Genomic DNA, 14,565 nt, shown 5'->3' on the forward strand with positions numbered 1-14,565 from the left:
ATCCTTTTATTACTACTGTTGTCATTTTATTAGTGTTATCATTATCATTATTAGTTTCTTCTTTTCTGTTCTATTAAACCGTTCTTATCTCAACCCAGGAGTTTTACTTCTTTTCCTGATTTTCTCCCCCATCCCACTGGATGGGGGGGAGTGAGTGAGCGGCTGCGTGGTGCTTAGTTGCTGGCTGGGGTTAAACCACGACAACAAGGAATCAAGAGAAGACATATTGAAACAGAGACTTATGGTTATAGGTGCATTTCAGTAACTCTGTTCTGGATCACATCCAGCCTTTGACTAGTAATTAATAAACAAACATCACTAATGTTATTCTTTGCTGTTTATTACCTGCCACTCTATGAATAATACAATTTGGAAAGCCTCAGACATGGTGACTGAGCTTTTGGGAGAGAAAATAGGCCAGGAGATGATATCTTGCAGAATTGCCTTGTACAATTAACCATGACTTCAACTCATCCCTTTGTTCAGTCTATGTGTCTTTGGCTTTCAGGGGATGTTGTGGCAGTTCCATGTTTCAGCGCTGGGGGTACAACTGTCCACTCAGCAACACGTAACAGCAGCTCCTTGAACAATCATAGCTTGCAGATACCCTTCAAGGTCATAATCGTCACTGCCTTGACAAGACTCACTTCTAACTTTGTTAGTCCTCGTGCCCAGACACCCCAATGGAAAAGTGTTATTTCACAAATTCTTTGTCATATCCCCGTCTTCATCTCACTCCACAGCTGCATCTTATCCCACCAGCCACCTAATCACCCATTCTTCATTACAGTAATATCTCATATAGAACACATCAAAAGCCAGTGATGCCTGGGGTGGGGGGAGAAAAAAAACACAAAACAAAAAAAGAAAAAAAGAAAACCAGTTATCCATCTATCTAAAACACTAAAGAGCAAGTGGCAAGAAACAGAAAAAACACCAGCTGCACTGGCTGGACTGAGTCATTACAGAGTCCTCAGCCATCACTGTTTGAATCACCATAAGGAAGGATAAAAATCAAATTCACCTGCAGTGAAGACAGTAATGAGATTATTATGATAAGACAGAGTCAAGATGTAGCTCTCTGTCATAGAACAAGTGTCCTCAGCCCAAATCCTACAGCCCCAGCAACTTCCTTTCCAGCAAGGCAAGCCTAGAACTGCACACAATTCAGTCCCACCTGTTGGTTGTTGCACCAGTGATGTTCCACTGTCAGCCACAACTTTTAAAATATTGACCTGCTCCTGAAAGTTTAGATGTGAATGCTGACCTCTTAAATTATAAGACATCTTATACTACTCCAGCAGTTACCCTGCAATAACCATCTTTGTGGTGTCTTATGCTGAACAGAATCTATCACTCACAGCCCAGAAAGAAGATGACACAGAAGCTTCCCAGACAACTTCACCTAGAGCGAGTTTTGCAAGACTCATCCACTTTGAAACAAACTAATAAAAACAAGGTGAACACACATCAAGTAATTATAATTTTAAGAGCCTCATTTGACATCATGATAAGTTATCTTCAACTCTGTCATTTGTACAAGTGCCACCAGAGAAATACAAATGCCTTTCAAAACCATTTGGACTCTGCTTTGAAAAAATAAGAGAACTGGCAAGTAAACCCTCCCCCCAAAAGTCACAAAGCACTGCAGCAAAACCTAGCAGAACTAAAACCCAATCTAAGAGCAAGCCAGGACAGATCCAGGGAGAGGAATCCTGCCAACCAGTACCTGATGACAAGGGTTACTTACAATAATGGTGATAAAATTGACTCCCAGCCATTATTAGATCTTTAGACATGATTTCCAGTTTATCTACCCTTAGCTTCTTGGAAAGCAAGAGGAAACTAAAAACTAGGCATTGTACAGAACCAATGTGGGTAACTTCACCACAGATATCCCTATAGATGGGTTTTAGTGGGGATTGGTTGGCTGTGTCTTGAATCATCTGGGTTAAATCAGAGGTTGGGAACTCCAAGGATCTGGACCCACCCTGACCAAGGTCTGACACGTGCAAGTAGCACATGCAGGGCACTGTACCAAGGCAAGCAAGTACCAACTGCCTTGGCACCAGGAGGAGATACAAGAGTATACAGTCTAGAGTCAAATATTTCCAGCGCCCCCCCCCCCCCCCCCCAAAAAGGGGAAAAAAAAGGGACAAGGAAAGTTTTATCCAGAATACATAGAATACTTTCCTTTTCATAGCAAAACACTGATAAGACATGCAAAACTCACATCCCTTAAATTCACATTTCTTTTGATTTTACTCCCTGGTCTAAATCATCTTGATGCCTAGACCTGCTCCAAACATCTATTGCAACCTGGTTTTGCCTCTGTTTCCCCAAATGCCAAAGCAAATAATGCTCCTATTTATTTCCAGTAAGAAGAAATACTTGAATACCAGCAGAAGAGTCCCTGGGCCCACACAAATCACTCAGCCACCATCACCATCAGGATAGATGACAGCAAAGCAGATTAAGTTCTTTCCCTGGGAAAAGCAGTTTTGAGACCCTTCAACAGGAATAGCTGTGAAGCTTCTTTGTGTTATATACACCCAGATTTATGTGCTGTCTTGATCTTATGCACAGCCACCCTGCTTCCCTAACCCAAGGTAGTGCAAGGAGAGCAAGTGAGGACAAAAGGAGACAAGTCCAGATTCCTTTGGTATAAAGGAGATCAAAGTTACAACCAAGGGGAAAAAAATCACATGAGACAATCATACCTCTTACAGAGCCTATTTCTAAGGGAACCAGAAGTCTGACTAGCCTCTAGATTTAACCCACAGATGCCAAGAGATGATTCTGCCTCCTGCTCTTTGTCCTGCTTCCCAGTAAAAATGCAGGGAAACATCATTTCTCTCCTAGTGTGCGGGTCCTGTTAACACTCCCACTTTGGAGCTCCTCCTCTGGTCTGGCAGCACAGTGGGGACTGGAAAAGCACAGTGACAGAGGCTCATCCATGTGGGGATAAATATCAGGAGACAAAGTACAGCAAGAAGCCAGCAAGCAGCAGGCAGGAAACGCTGCATGGAATCGTGTCCCCAGGAATCTCTACGAGTTGAAATCAGAGCCTGTTGTTAATCTAGCTAGACATTGAGACCCAGTAGCTGGGGTAAATCAGATTAAACTCCTTCTGTATCAATGGCTAGAAGCCAAGCAGGTCTTTCTTCCTTTTTTTTTTTTTTTTTAAATGATAACCCAAAGGATATTTCTGTCTGCTGAACTAAGTAAACATAATGCTTTAAAACAAATGAAAACAGGACATCAAAAACATCAGGTGAATTTTAGTATGGTAGTAAGGTATTTGAGATACAACCCAAAGTGAAAAGAAAAACTTGGTTATTTCGTAGCCTGGGGGGCTACAGTAGTGGTGGAGCAAGCAGTCCATTTCACCTCCACCCTCCCAACGTGGGATGGGATGAGTCTTTGAACAGATTAAAAGCAGCTAAAAAGGGGTTAAAAGTGACTCTTTCTTTGCTGGGGGGGAGGGAGTTGCAAAGCACAGGACAAGTAAACAAAACAGAACTTAAAAAGAAATATCCCATTACACCAGGACAAGAGAGAAGAAAGAAATCCTAGATTATTTAGGACAGCTAAGTTTTAATTTCAATTTTCAGGAGTTGAGAAGCCGAGCAGAGTGACACACTGATAAAGTGACTAAGGAGCCCATTCCTCCCCTCCCCGACCACCACACTCGGCACCCTGCGAGCACAGCTGGAGCTGCAATAAGAAACTGCCAAATGCTCCTTACCTGCCCTGGCCTTGATGGCTCTGGTGTTTGCCAAACATCTTTGCAAAACCAAATGCAAAAGGGGAAAAAATAATCAAATAAAACAAAGAGGAAAAAAACACCAAAACACACTAAAAAACCCAACACAGAGATGTTCGTTAAAAGCGAACAGCAACACATAGCAACTGTTAGCCAAGCAGATCTTCCACGAGATGGAGACTTAAGGCACGTTACGCTTGCCCTGTCAAGGGAGACGATTTCAGAGACTTCTTAAAAAGACAGCAATTCAGGTTAAAAAAAAATGAAATAAACCAAAACGTATCAGCGCTTTAAAGGTTAACAGCTTCTGCTGAACAACATGCGTTTATCCAACCACGTCCTAGAGTAGTTTTTTCAGCCTCGAGACCAATGAGCACAGCTAAGAGGAGGGCCTTGGGATGGTGGAGAGGCTGAGTTACCCCCTCCCCTCTGCCTTCCTCTTCTCCACCTCCCCCTCCTTTTTTTCTTTCTTTTTTTTTTTCTTTTTTTTTTTTTTTTTTAGTTTAGTAAATTAATGCAGCAAGAAACTCCCAAGATCTGGCAAGTCCTAGCAGGGGAGAGAGGGCAGAGGGGAAATGAGATGCATTAGGAGGACACTGAGCCACTTTCTTTCTGAGCACAATGGGAGTGCTTCCCAAGAAACTTCCCCTTCGTTCCCCTCCGCTCTAGCCCTGAGCAATGGGACACCTTCCCTACAGCAGCAATAACTTATCCGGGAGGAAGATAGCCCAGGAAGCAGGGATCAACAGCAGCCAAACGGCGGGCAGGAAAGCGACACAACCGGGACTGCAGCACGGCTCCACACTGACAAATTCCTGTGGATGTAATTAGGAAGACACCCTGGCTAGCAGCGGAGATTAAAGCCCCGGGTTGTTGAGAGTCGTCCCCCCCTCCCCCTCTCCCATCTTACCCCACCACCCTGATGGCAAACCTACACCCCCTGCGTCCCCCCCTCTCGCCAGCCTGATGTCCGGAGCGAGATCCCGCTGAAGGGAGATTTCGGTGCGGGAAGCCTGGTCCTCCGGCCCCGAGCACCACTGCAGTGGCGGTGGCGGGGGCACAGGCGGAGAGGAGGGACGAGCCAAGGCAGCGCCGGAGCGGAGCCGCCGGCCGCTCCGCAGGCGCCCGCGGAGCGCCGCGCACCGCCGCTGTCCAGGGTGCTGACCGGAGCCGCCCGCCAGACGCTGTCCAGGGTGCTGACCGGAGCCGCCCGCCAGACGCTGTCCAGGGTGCTGACCGGAGCCCTGCCGGCCTTCCCCCTGCCCAGCCTGCCTCGGGAGGGGTGGCTCGCTTCCCCTACCCATTCTCCCCAAGTGCCGGGTTACTTTATTGGCCAACCCCACCGGCCCACCCCTCACGGAGTACAAAAAAAAAAAAAAACACACCACAGCGAGAGCTGGAAAAATGTGCAACGTCAACGCGCTCGGAGTCTACGTGTGGGAGACAATCGTTTTCTTCAGGTAAGGCTTGGCTTTACGGGAGGAGCATGTGCGCACCGGGCACTGCCGGGCTGGACCGCCGTGCCCACCCCGAGCTCGGGGCACGGCCCCTAGGCACAGCCTCAGCCTTAGGACAGCGGCGTTCCGCCTTTCTCGAGCTGCCTTTTCGCCTCCTCTCGGTTCTCCGAGACTGGCTATCGCACAGCCCCGGGCTCGGGACTTTCCGCGGCTTTGGGAGTTACTCCGTTTAATTAGCACCGCAATCTCGCTAACCGCAGTGCTGAAAACACCGACCCCGGCTGGTTGCAAAGTGACAACTAGTGGCGGCTGGGAATGCTGCACTTGAATTTGCCCGGGTAAATATTCCTACCTCGCCCCCTCCCCATCCTCAAATTGCAGGTTAAGGTGAGTTCCGTGGGATGCTTTCACTGCTTAGCTATGTTATCTTGAGCAATCGTGGGACTCCTTTTCAAGGAGGGCTCACCCTATCTCCTCAGCTTGCTATGTCTAAAGTCACTGAAAGCAAAGAAATAACCTCCTTCCTTCCCAACTTTTTTCTTTCATGTTGTTTTCAACATCCATCCCTCCCCTTGCAGAATCTAAGTGAAAGCCAAAGGGGATGCGGGGAGCTTTTTGCAATTATATCCGTTATCACCTAGCTGTATTTCATCTCTGCTTTAGATGTGTTCAGTTTCTCATTAAGGCTAAGGTAGGAGAAGAAACAGTTTTAGTCTTAAAGAATTGTTTCTGGTCCATCTCTCCTTGCAGTGCTTTTATTAAGTGGACAAAAAAATAATATTGGAAGGTAGAAGCTCTTCTGTATTTGCATGAATAATGCAGGTTGCTCTAGCAAGTGATACATGCCAGATACAAGCAATTGAGAAAAAACCTTCTTTCATGTCCTGAACTTGCTCATCAATCTTAGACTTCATTTCAGTTGCACAGCTCTTACTTCTGCATTTCTCTATTTTACCAAAGTCTCTTCTTAAAGTTTAATGTGAAAGAACAGACATTATTTACATATACATCACTGGTGTAATACTTACTATTTTATGAATCACAGTAGCAGACCTGCTAATACTGGCCAGACTTTTCTAGCTAGAGGTCTCTCTCCTTTTTGAACACTAACAGCTTTCCAGGCATAAAAATTGGGATATTCCCATTTTTTCTGTAATTCTACAGAAAATCAGACAGCAAGATTGTAATATGAACTCAAAGCATTTAATGTTTATCTGTTAGGCAAACCAGGAAAGAAGTTCTAGAAATAACTAAAATCGCCAATATCTGAAAAGCAATGCACAACACTCAGTACTTCAGAACCATCCTATTTAGTCACAAGTGTATAGCAGCACTGCACAATACAGTGGGGTGGACAACAGGAAGCATATGTATGTGCAAAAAAACTCTTTAGTTAGAGTGTTGAAGCACAGAGATTAAATAAAGAAGATTAAACAATACATAAATGCTCTGGAATATTATCCATAAATAAGCTAGAAGGCAAAAGGAAAATTAAAAAAAAAAGCACATTTCCAGGCTTGAGTTTCCCATGGCCCTGGCATTAAAGCATCTGTCCGGCTCTCCTCTGGACTGCCTGAACAAGTGAAAATGATGCATACTTGTCTTGCTGATCCTGTTCTATGATGCACACTTATGCATCACACAACACATGTGAGCACTTACAGATTCTCAGCACATCAATTGAAGCCCTGGGCATTCAAAACATTAGTAAACCAGTCCCTTCATGTTTTAATGTAAATGTTTATACTGTTATAAATTGTATACATATGCATATATATACACATATGTGCTATATATGATTATTGCATATTGCATACAAAAGGTATTTCTGGAAGTCTAGTTTTCCTGAAATTAACAATTTCAGAAAATCTGAAAATGCTTTAATTCAATTACAGGGAGATGTTGAAACCAAATTGTTTTATATACTGCAATCATTTTCCAAACAAGAAGAAAATTCAGTAATTCCTGCTCAGAACTGACTCTAAGCAATGTTTTTCTTTTTTTTCCTCCCGCATTGTGTTATATGTTCAATTTGCTACAGGCCAAAAATCTACCAGCCTTTCTGGTCCAGGAATAGCTTTGCTATTTCAGTTTCAGTGAGAGAAGTTTATTCATTAACAGTCATTTATAAATTTAGTGTGCCAATTACTCCTGCACTCAGTCATACATAGTGTTTAAAAACCCACAAGCTGATAATCCAATAATCCGTGATAGAAGTATGCATTGCTTTAAATTACAGGGTGTACCACACTTAATTGTCAGCCTGTCAAAAATATTCTGGAAAGAGAATCCATTATATGTTAGCACATACACCACAAAAATAAAGAAAAATTCCAAGTCCTAAAGGAAAATTAGATACAGCCAATATAGGAAATAAGAGTAGATCTGTTGCTTAACAAAAATGTCCTTCATCAGCCTTTTAAAAAACAAGACCCTGTGGGAAAGAGTAACAGCTGGTGTGTGAATGCAAACATTATGGTATTGCCAATATGATATTTGTTTCTGTTGCAGTTGGGGTGTTTTAGAAGGAATTTGCAATAAGCGGCTTATTCTGACATGCCTTTCTTTATGGAAGAGCATTTCCCATTTTGCTACCTGCCTTCTCGGACTGCAGTCACTTAGCTGTGACTAAGACATTTACTGAGAACCTGGATAGAGGCAGGGATGGAAATTGGATTGGGGTGGGGGACAAAGAGTCTCCCGACAGACAGGCTACTTGACCAACCTTTCCTTACACATAGCTATGTAAGGCAAAATGTTATTTCTTGAAAATAAAAAATAGATTGGACAATGTTTATGCAGGGACTTCCAGATGTCCTGCTTATATCTGTGGAGACATATACAAACATTCTCCCAAAGTCTAACTACATACAATGCATGTTCATTCCCTGGTTCAGCTGTGAATTCCTTCATGCAGAACAAAAAGCTACCCCTACCCTGTGATGATCTTGCCTGGACTCTCTGTTTTACCATCACTTTTTAATAGCTGTAGTGGTCCAGAAACACCACTGCATAAGCCTAGTGGTAGGAATGCACCAAGTTAGGAGATAAGAGATAGCCTAGAACTGGCACCTTACCCAACTGGACACTGTCCTGTGAGGCTTTGAAGTCATTTGGGCCTGATCCTTGTCCTAATTGCATTTCTGCATATCAGGAATCAGTAGCATGACCTTCACTGAATCAAGATCTGAGTTGGCCCCTTCTGAACAGCAATCTGTCAGCTAGCAGGAGTGATTCAAGGCTACTGCTCCAAGCGATTCACAGGCTAAAAGTTGCTGCCAGCCTCAGACCCTTTTGGATTGCTCTAACTGGCATTTTTATATTCCCTTCTGCCAGTAACAGAGCTCTTCAATTCCAGTTTTTAAAACAATAAGAAGATGCCATTGTGAATATGATGCCTCTTAACTTTCTGGAAAGACAGGCACTTTTTTCCTAAAACAGTCTTGACAAGTATAGTAGGCGATTGGATTGCTGCTGATTTCGGCCTCTTGAAAATACAGCAAAATAAAAGGCAGGGGAAGGAAAAGGAGAGTAATGAGCATGTTATCTCCAAACCTTCTGCTATAGCTCTGCAGTGCTAGATAACATTACATAGGTACCTGTGAATGAAGTGCTAACCAGAGGCTTCCAGAGCCACAAGCTAAGCAATGTAGCAGATATTCTCAGTAGTTAAAGAGTATTTTCCTCACACTAACTAAAATCTACTAGAAGTTGTGCCTCATGACCTGTTGTGCCTCTGCTGACTCTGTCAGCTCCTCCACAAAATAGAAATGATTTTGCAAAGGTTTGGACAAGATTGCTTTAAGGACACTCTTTAACTTCTTTGGTTTGCAACTTGTAATAGCCCCATTAGAGACCCTGATAAAACTGTTACATATTCAAGGTTTGAAAATGCAATGAGGTAGACAATTCTACCTAGAAACCCTTATAAATCATTCCAAAAAGTAAGAGTAATTTGGTGCCATCCCTGTAGAAGCCCGAAATGTTTGGGACCCTGCCTTCTACAGGGACTTTGTTACACCCTTCCAACCACCCATAACAATTCACTCGCATTCTAGGCAATGAAAACAAATCAACCTGAAGTGCGTAAAACATTTTCTAACACAGTCTAATCTTAAACTTCCTCTCTAAAGAGCTGCCTTGAATGACTGCAGACCTGCTCTTTGGATAGATCAGAACAAAAGAAAAGGTCTACAAATGCCTGGGCAAAAACCATTTCCCCCCCATTATGGGTGGGGGAAGGAGCAGAAAAACCACAGATAATCACCTTGCTTAACAAAAACATTGCAAAAAATGTTGCTGTTTCTCACATGCACTAATAAAATATCTTTCATCTCTGAGGCACTGCTGCTGTGCAGATTTTGGGTTATATAGACTGGCTATCCAACTTGACTCCCACTGAACATTAACCTATACTGCAATAAGTCCCACTGGCAGAACACAGATTTACTGTTCAAATCCCTGAAGGGAGCTGCTTCTGGAAAGAGATCGATATGTGGAGGGAATGGTAGGATCCTGCCCTTGCATGTAATTACAGATACTTCCTTCAAGAACAAGAATTTAGGCATGGGAATTTGGTCTCCCCTTATTCCTCTTCTCCCATGAAGGAGGTGTCGGAGACCCTTATGTATGAAGCAAGTCAGCACCAAAGGACCCTCTGACTCTGTTTTAAGTGTCTCCAATTTAATAGCACAGACTAAAGGCTAAAAAGTTCATTCTGCTACTGACCAAGTGATTCAAGTCAAAAAGGAAAGCACTTGTATGCAATAGCACACTGGAGTTTCCCTGGTCTTGGGCAAACACTTTCCTTGTTGGCTTATGAAATTCATCTCACCAAATCCTCATGAGCTGACCTGGATAGAAAAGGATCCCAGCATCTGAATTAAGATGTTAATCAATGTCCAAAATTAAATTACTTTATTATCCCAGCACTAACCACTGATCATTTATCTGTGATAGAAAACCAGCAGAGAAGTCTGTTCTCATTTCATCTGAGCATGCAGGTTAAAAGGGCTCACCAAATTTCAGTATTGAGAAAAAGATGTCAGACCACCTAATGGATATAATTGCTATTTAGGTATTGATGAAAGACAAGGTTTTTAAAAATAAATCATGCTTTAAAAAAATCACAACATCCAAATCAAATCCACAACATTTAAGTATGTCAAATCATCTAAAACTACTAACAGAGTTTCACTTGCTCATTTTCTATAACCTGGAGCTTTTCTGAGAATCCCAGAGTGACTAGTGTTAAGACGACAGATAGGCTGATAATGCATTTTGACTTTTATCTGTTTTATTTGCCTGTATCGGCTCTCAGTGTTGTGGCACATTAAATCAGGGTTCCGTTATTTCCAGTAAATTATCCTTGTGCTGTCGTTACCTTGCATACTTTCATTTGACCTTTATCTATCAGCAAGAGCACAATGTTTTCTATTCTTATGAAGTACGGTTACACTTGTGCACCTCACACCTAAGAGAAATGGCTTATCATATTCTTTCACATGCTAAAATGTCATTCCAGCATACCCTTCTCTCCATGGTTTGATGCAATCGATTCCAAGCGCTTTTGATAATTTTGGTGTGGGGAAAAACAAAAACAAACAAAAAAAAACACACAAGAAAAACCCAAATTTGGGATAAATGAAGCAAAAAGGAGGGAGCGAGAGAAGCAGCACAAGGCACCAGAAGGATCACTAGCAGCCACGACCAGACAACTCAACACCAGGCTGTCTGGCTCCTGACTTGTAGACCTACTTGCACAGCCCAGAAAAGAGTCACTTTTGCATTGCAAAAAAATATTGCTAATTCAGCAGGTCAGTTCCCCTTAGAGGCAAAAGTAAAATAAAACAAAACAAAATTCACCTTTTCTTTGTTTCTCTCACCCTTCCCCCAAAGTATCCAAACAATTTACATTTGCACTTCCAAAGCCAGACAACAGAAACCTTTTCCCTCGAGGGGAGGTGGTTTGCATTGGTATTTCTCAGCCAGGATGATCGGTTGGTGCAAAATGATGTAGTCCCCTTAACCTCTTGGGAAACTGCTGATATGCCCTAGCTGATCTGGTCCTGGAGGTCTGCATGCTTTGATCCCACTGGTGCTACTCCTAAATCTCTCCTGATGCTTCAAGAGACTGATGCACAGAAACTGAAAAAATTAAAACCAAACAGAAATACAGCTTTTGTCCCCTCGGTAAGGCCAGAGCACAGAGAGGACCTGCAGAGAACTGAAATAGATAGAGACAGATGCACCTGTCATTTACAAGCACTGAGCACTCCCCATTATGCAGACAATTATTTCATCCATATAATGCACCATGGTAAGCTGCTGATCTGGGGACTGTACCACATCTGGCTGGTACATAGACACAGTTGGCATCCTGTAAATACATCTCTGTTGAATCTAAGTGCCAGCTGAGAAAAGCAGGAGAAATCTTAATTTACCAAACCCCACGAAATTTGGATTTTGAGAGGGAGGGGAAAACAAAAGAACACACTTTTGCACCTGCTTTCCTTTTGATTTCTCCCTCTTCACCCTTCCACTGTGGCTCATAGCCCGCTAGGAAAGAGAGGAAAAAAAAGACAAAAACCCCAAATGCCTTAGCAAACAGCCAGGGAACTCTCTTGTTTTTATCAGTGCCTCATTGCAGGGTGGGTGAAGAGGGAAAAAACTACCAAGAGGTGGCCAAGACAAGGAGTGTCACATGCATGGAACAGCTGGGCTTGCAGTGCAATCAATCATCGCAGACGAAAGCTGCTGACAGCAGCTACCCCCCCACACCTGCCCTGCCAGCAATGCCTGCCCCTAGGACCACTTGCCCAGAATGCAGATCCTGTCTCCCAGCCCCAGCAGGGCTGGAGTAAACACACAAATCAATAAATAGCAACAGAAGTGGGATCAATGGCGGATCGGACCACTATCGCGTGCATCAGTTCATCAGCAAAATGCAGCTGAGCCAGGAATCGTGCAGAAAATCCAACAAAATTCATGACTTCTCACCTTTACCTGATTTCCTTTGAATTTTTTTTTCTTCTTATTTCAGATGATGCAAGTAAAAAGATGCTTTGTACAAAGCACAGGCCCCTCCTCCCCTCTTATGGAGGAGGTATAAAACCTGAAAGCATAGAAGGGTCAGCTGTTATCAGCACCCTTTAAAAAAATCCTTAGCTCCAGATGTCCCTGCTAGTGCCAAGAGCCCCTGTGCAAGATGGGTCGAGTCCCACACCACAGCAGGATCTGCACACCACCTGTATTACCACAGTTGGGAGTAGGGAAGCAAGATGCTCTGAATTCCTGGGTGAGGCAGCCTTTTCTTGTCTTGTAAGACCTGTGCAAAGACAGGCTGTGGACAACAAAAGTGACTTTTTGTGGGGTATCTTTACAATCTTGTCTCTTTGTTCACTCCCAGTCCTTTTACCTTCTGGAAGCACTGCTGAGCAGGGCAACAGTTCCTGGCATATCTACACATGCAGATTTTTTTTTTTTTCTGCAGCAGAGCTCCCAAGATCTGATTTACAAACCAAAATGCGTGCATCCCACCTCTTCTACCACCCTGTGTGCCTGAGAATCGCAAGCATCCTCCAGCTTCCAGCCCCATCCATCACACCCTGACACAGAGCTATGGGCTTAGAAATCATCTCCCAGCAGCGTGGCTGACAAAGACCAAGCCTCATCAAACATAACCTGCTCTCCTGCACCAACGCAGGCCCTGCAGCACTATCAGGGTTGAAAAGATGTTGGCTCTTTTTTTTTGTCAGGGAGATGAAAAAAACCAAAGTCAGAGGGCAGCCGCAGTGGGGAGAAGAGCCCTTCTGGGCAGGGGACCCAGAGCTTAGCCATTCATTCCAGAAGTTACATTTCATTATAGCTCATGAATAAACTGATAAATTACACCAGGAATCACAGACAGCACAGAAGGAACGTTCATCTCCGAGCAGGGTATTTGCGTTGCAATGACAACTAATTCTATCAGAAAATATCAAAATGAGCGCTCTCATCATGCAACTCATTTTACACAGTACAACACACACACACTGGAGAGCCCCAGTTTTACTGTGGGACCCACAATTTTGTAGGGAGGTTATGCATGTTAGCTCAGGAGGCATTTCAAAGCAAAAAGTTTCGGAAGATAAAACCCACCACCACTCTGCAGTGCACGTTATATCTCTTTTAAAAGAACTCTATTCATACTACCTCTGATTTATCAAAAAAGAAAAAAGCAGTTACCATATTCTTATCAAACCTTAACAAGCAGCATAAATCCCTAAACTAAAACTAATTTTTAAAAAGCTGCCGTAGTAAGTTATTTGAACTGATGAAAACACGACTGATAGTGCGACTGCAGAGCTATAGATAGAAGAGCATCCACGATTTCTTGTAATTCTCTGACACTTGTCTGGTCTGTGATCTAAAACCTTCTGACGTCAATTGAGGTTCCCACCCCAGCTCTCCGTCCAAACACTAAATCAAGAGCACATCAGTGAAGAGAATATTGTTACCTAGAATATGAAGCCTTGTCTTGTAAAGACATTTTCCCCCTTTATTTACTGCATTCAGGAAGGCTGTTTATGCATAACTTTAAATATCTGACTAGCCCCCCTGACTTTAAAGGGAATATTCAGTGTGCGTGAATCTAGACACTTGCTTTTGTCTTTGCAAGGATTTTTTTCCCTTTGTTTTTTCAATGAAAAATGCAATTATAACTTTTTTTAAGTCCTTCGGTATATGCACGTGTAAGAGTCAATGCTGGTGTTTGCTGGATTTAGTTCACAAGTGATTAAAATCTGAGCATTGACTTGTGCTTTTCAGTTGTTAGAATTATGTTTTCAAACCTGTCTCAGTGGCTTAGGATCATACATCTCCAGAAAGTCTCTACTTGTGCTCCAAGAGCTGTAGACGCTTCTGGAAGAGGAATTAGTTGAGAATGTCACTAGAGAGAATGCCTGTGGCTCAAAACTGACTTTAACACACACTTTTCATTTAATATGCAATAAGCAAGAGTGACCACAGGACATATGAGAGTTTGAACAACAGTCCTTGTAAAAGCTGGGACCTTGCATGCAACTGAGCACTACTCCCATGCAATTTGTTGGTCTCCCTGTGCTCTTCCCATCTCAACTATATGCAACATGCAGATTTCTCCCTACCCACCCCCCAGCTGATTGTCTAGTCATTTATTATTTTCTTATTGCTCTGTCCAGGCAGCATCAGCAATTGTTCCAAGTGCTGGTGTCTTTCCATAGAGTTAATCAGTGTAATTGGGATGTTTTATAGTTCTGGACAGGGTGTTTTGCCATATGGCGGAGGAGCCATGGGCTGCAGAAACATGTCAGTGGAACGGAG

At 43.2% G+C, this 14,565-nt stretch overlaps 1 protein-coding gene across 1 annotated transcript in view; it reads left to right on the forward strand.

Annotated features, from left to right (window-relative positions):
- The first annotated feature begins 3,922 nt into the window (after positions 1–3,922).
- Positions 3,923–14,565, forward strand: part of GLRA1 (glycine receptor alpha 1) — a 40,114-nt gene continuing 29,471 nt past the window's right edge. The window contains exon 1 of the mRNA XM_069772395.1: positions 3,923–5,226. Coding sequence (XP_069628496.1) covers positions 5,171–5,226 — 56 coding nt within the window. The 5' untranslated portion in view covers positions 3,923–5,170. The remainder of the gene's footprint in view (positions 5,227–14,565) is intronic.

This window comes from Haliaeetus albicilla, chromosome 27, assembly GCF_947461875.1.
Source record: "Haliaeetus albicilla chromosome 27, bHalAlb1.1, whole genome shotgun sequence".
Lineage (NCBI taxonomy): Eukaryota > Metazoa > Chordata > Aves > Accipitriformes > Accipitridae > Haliaeetus > Haliaeetus albicilla.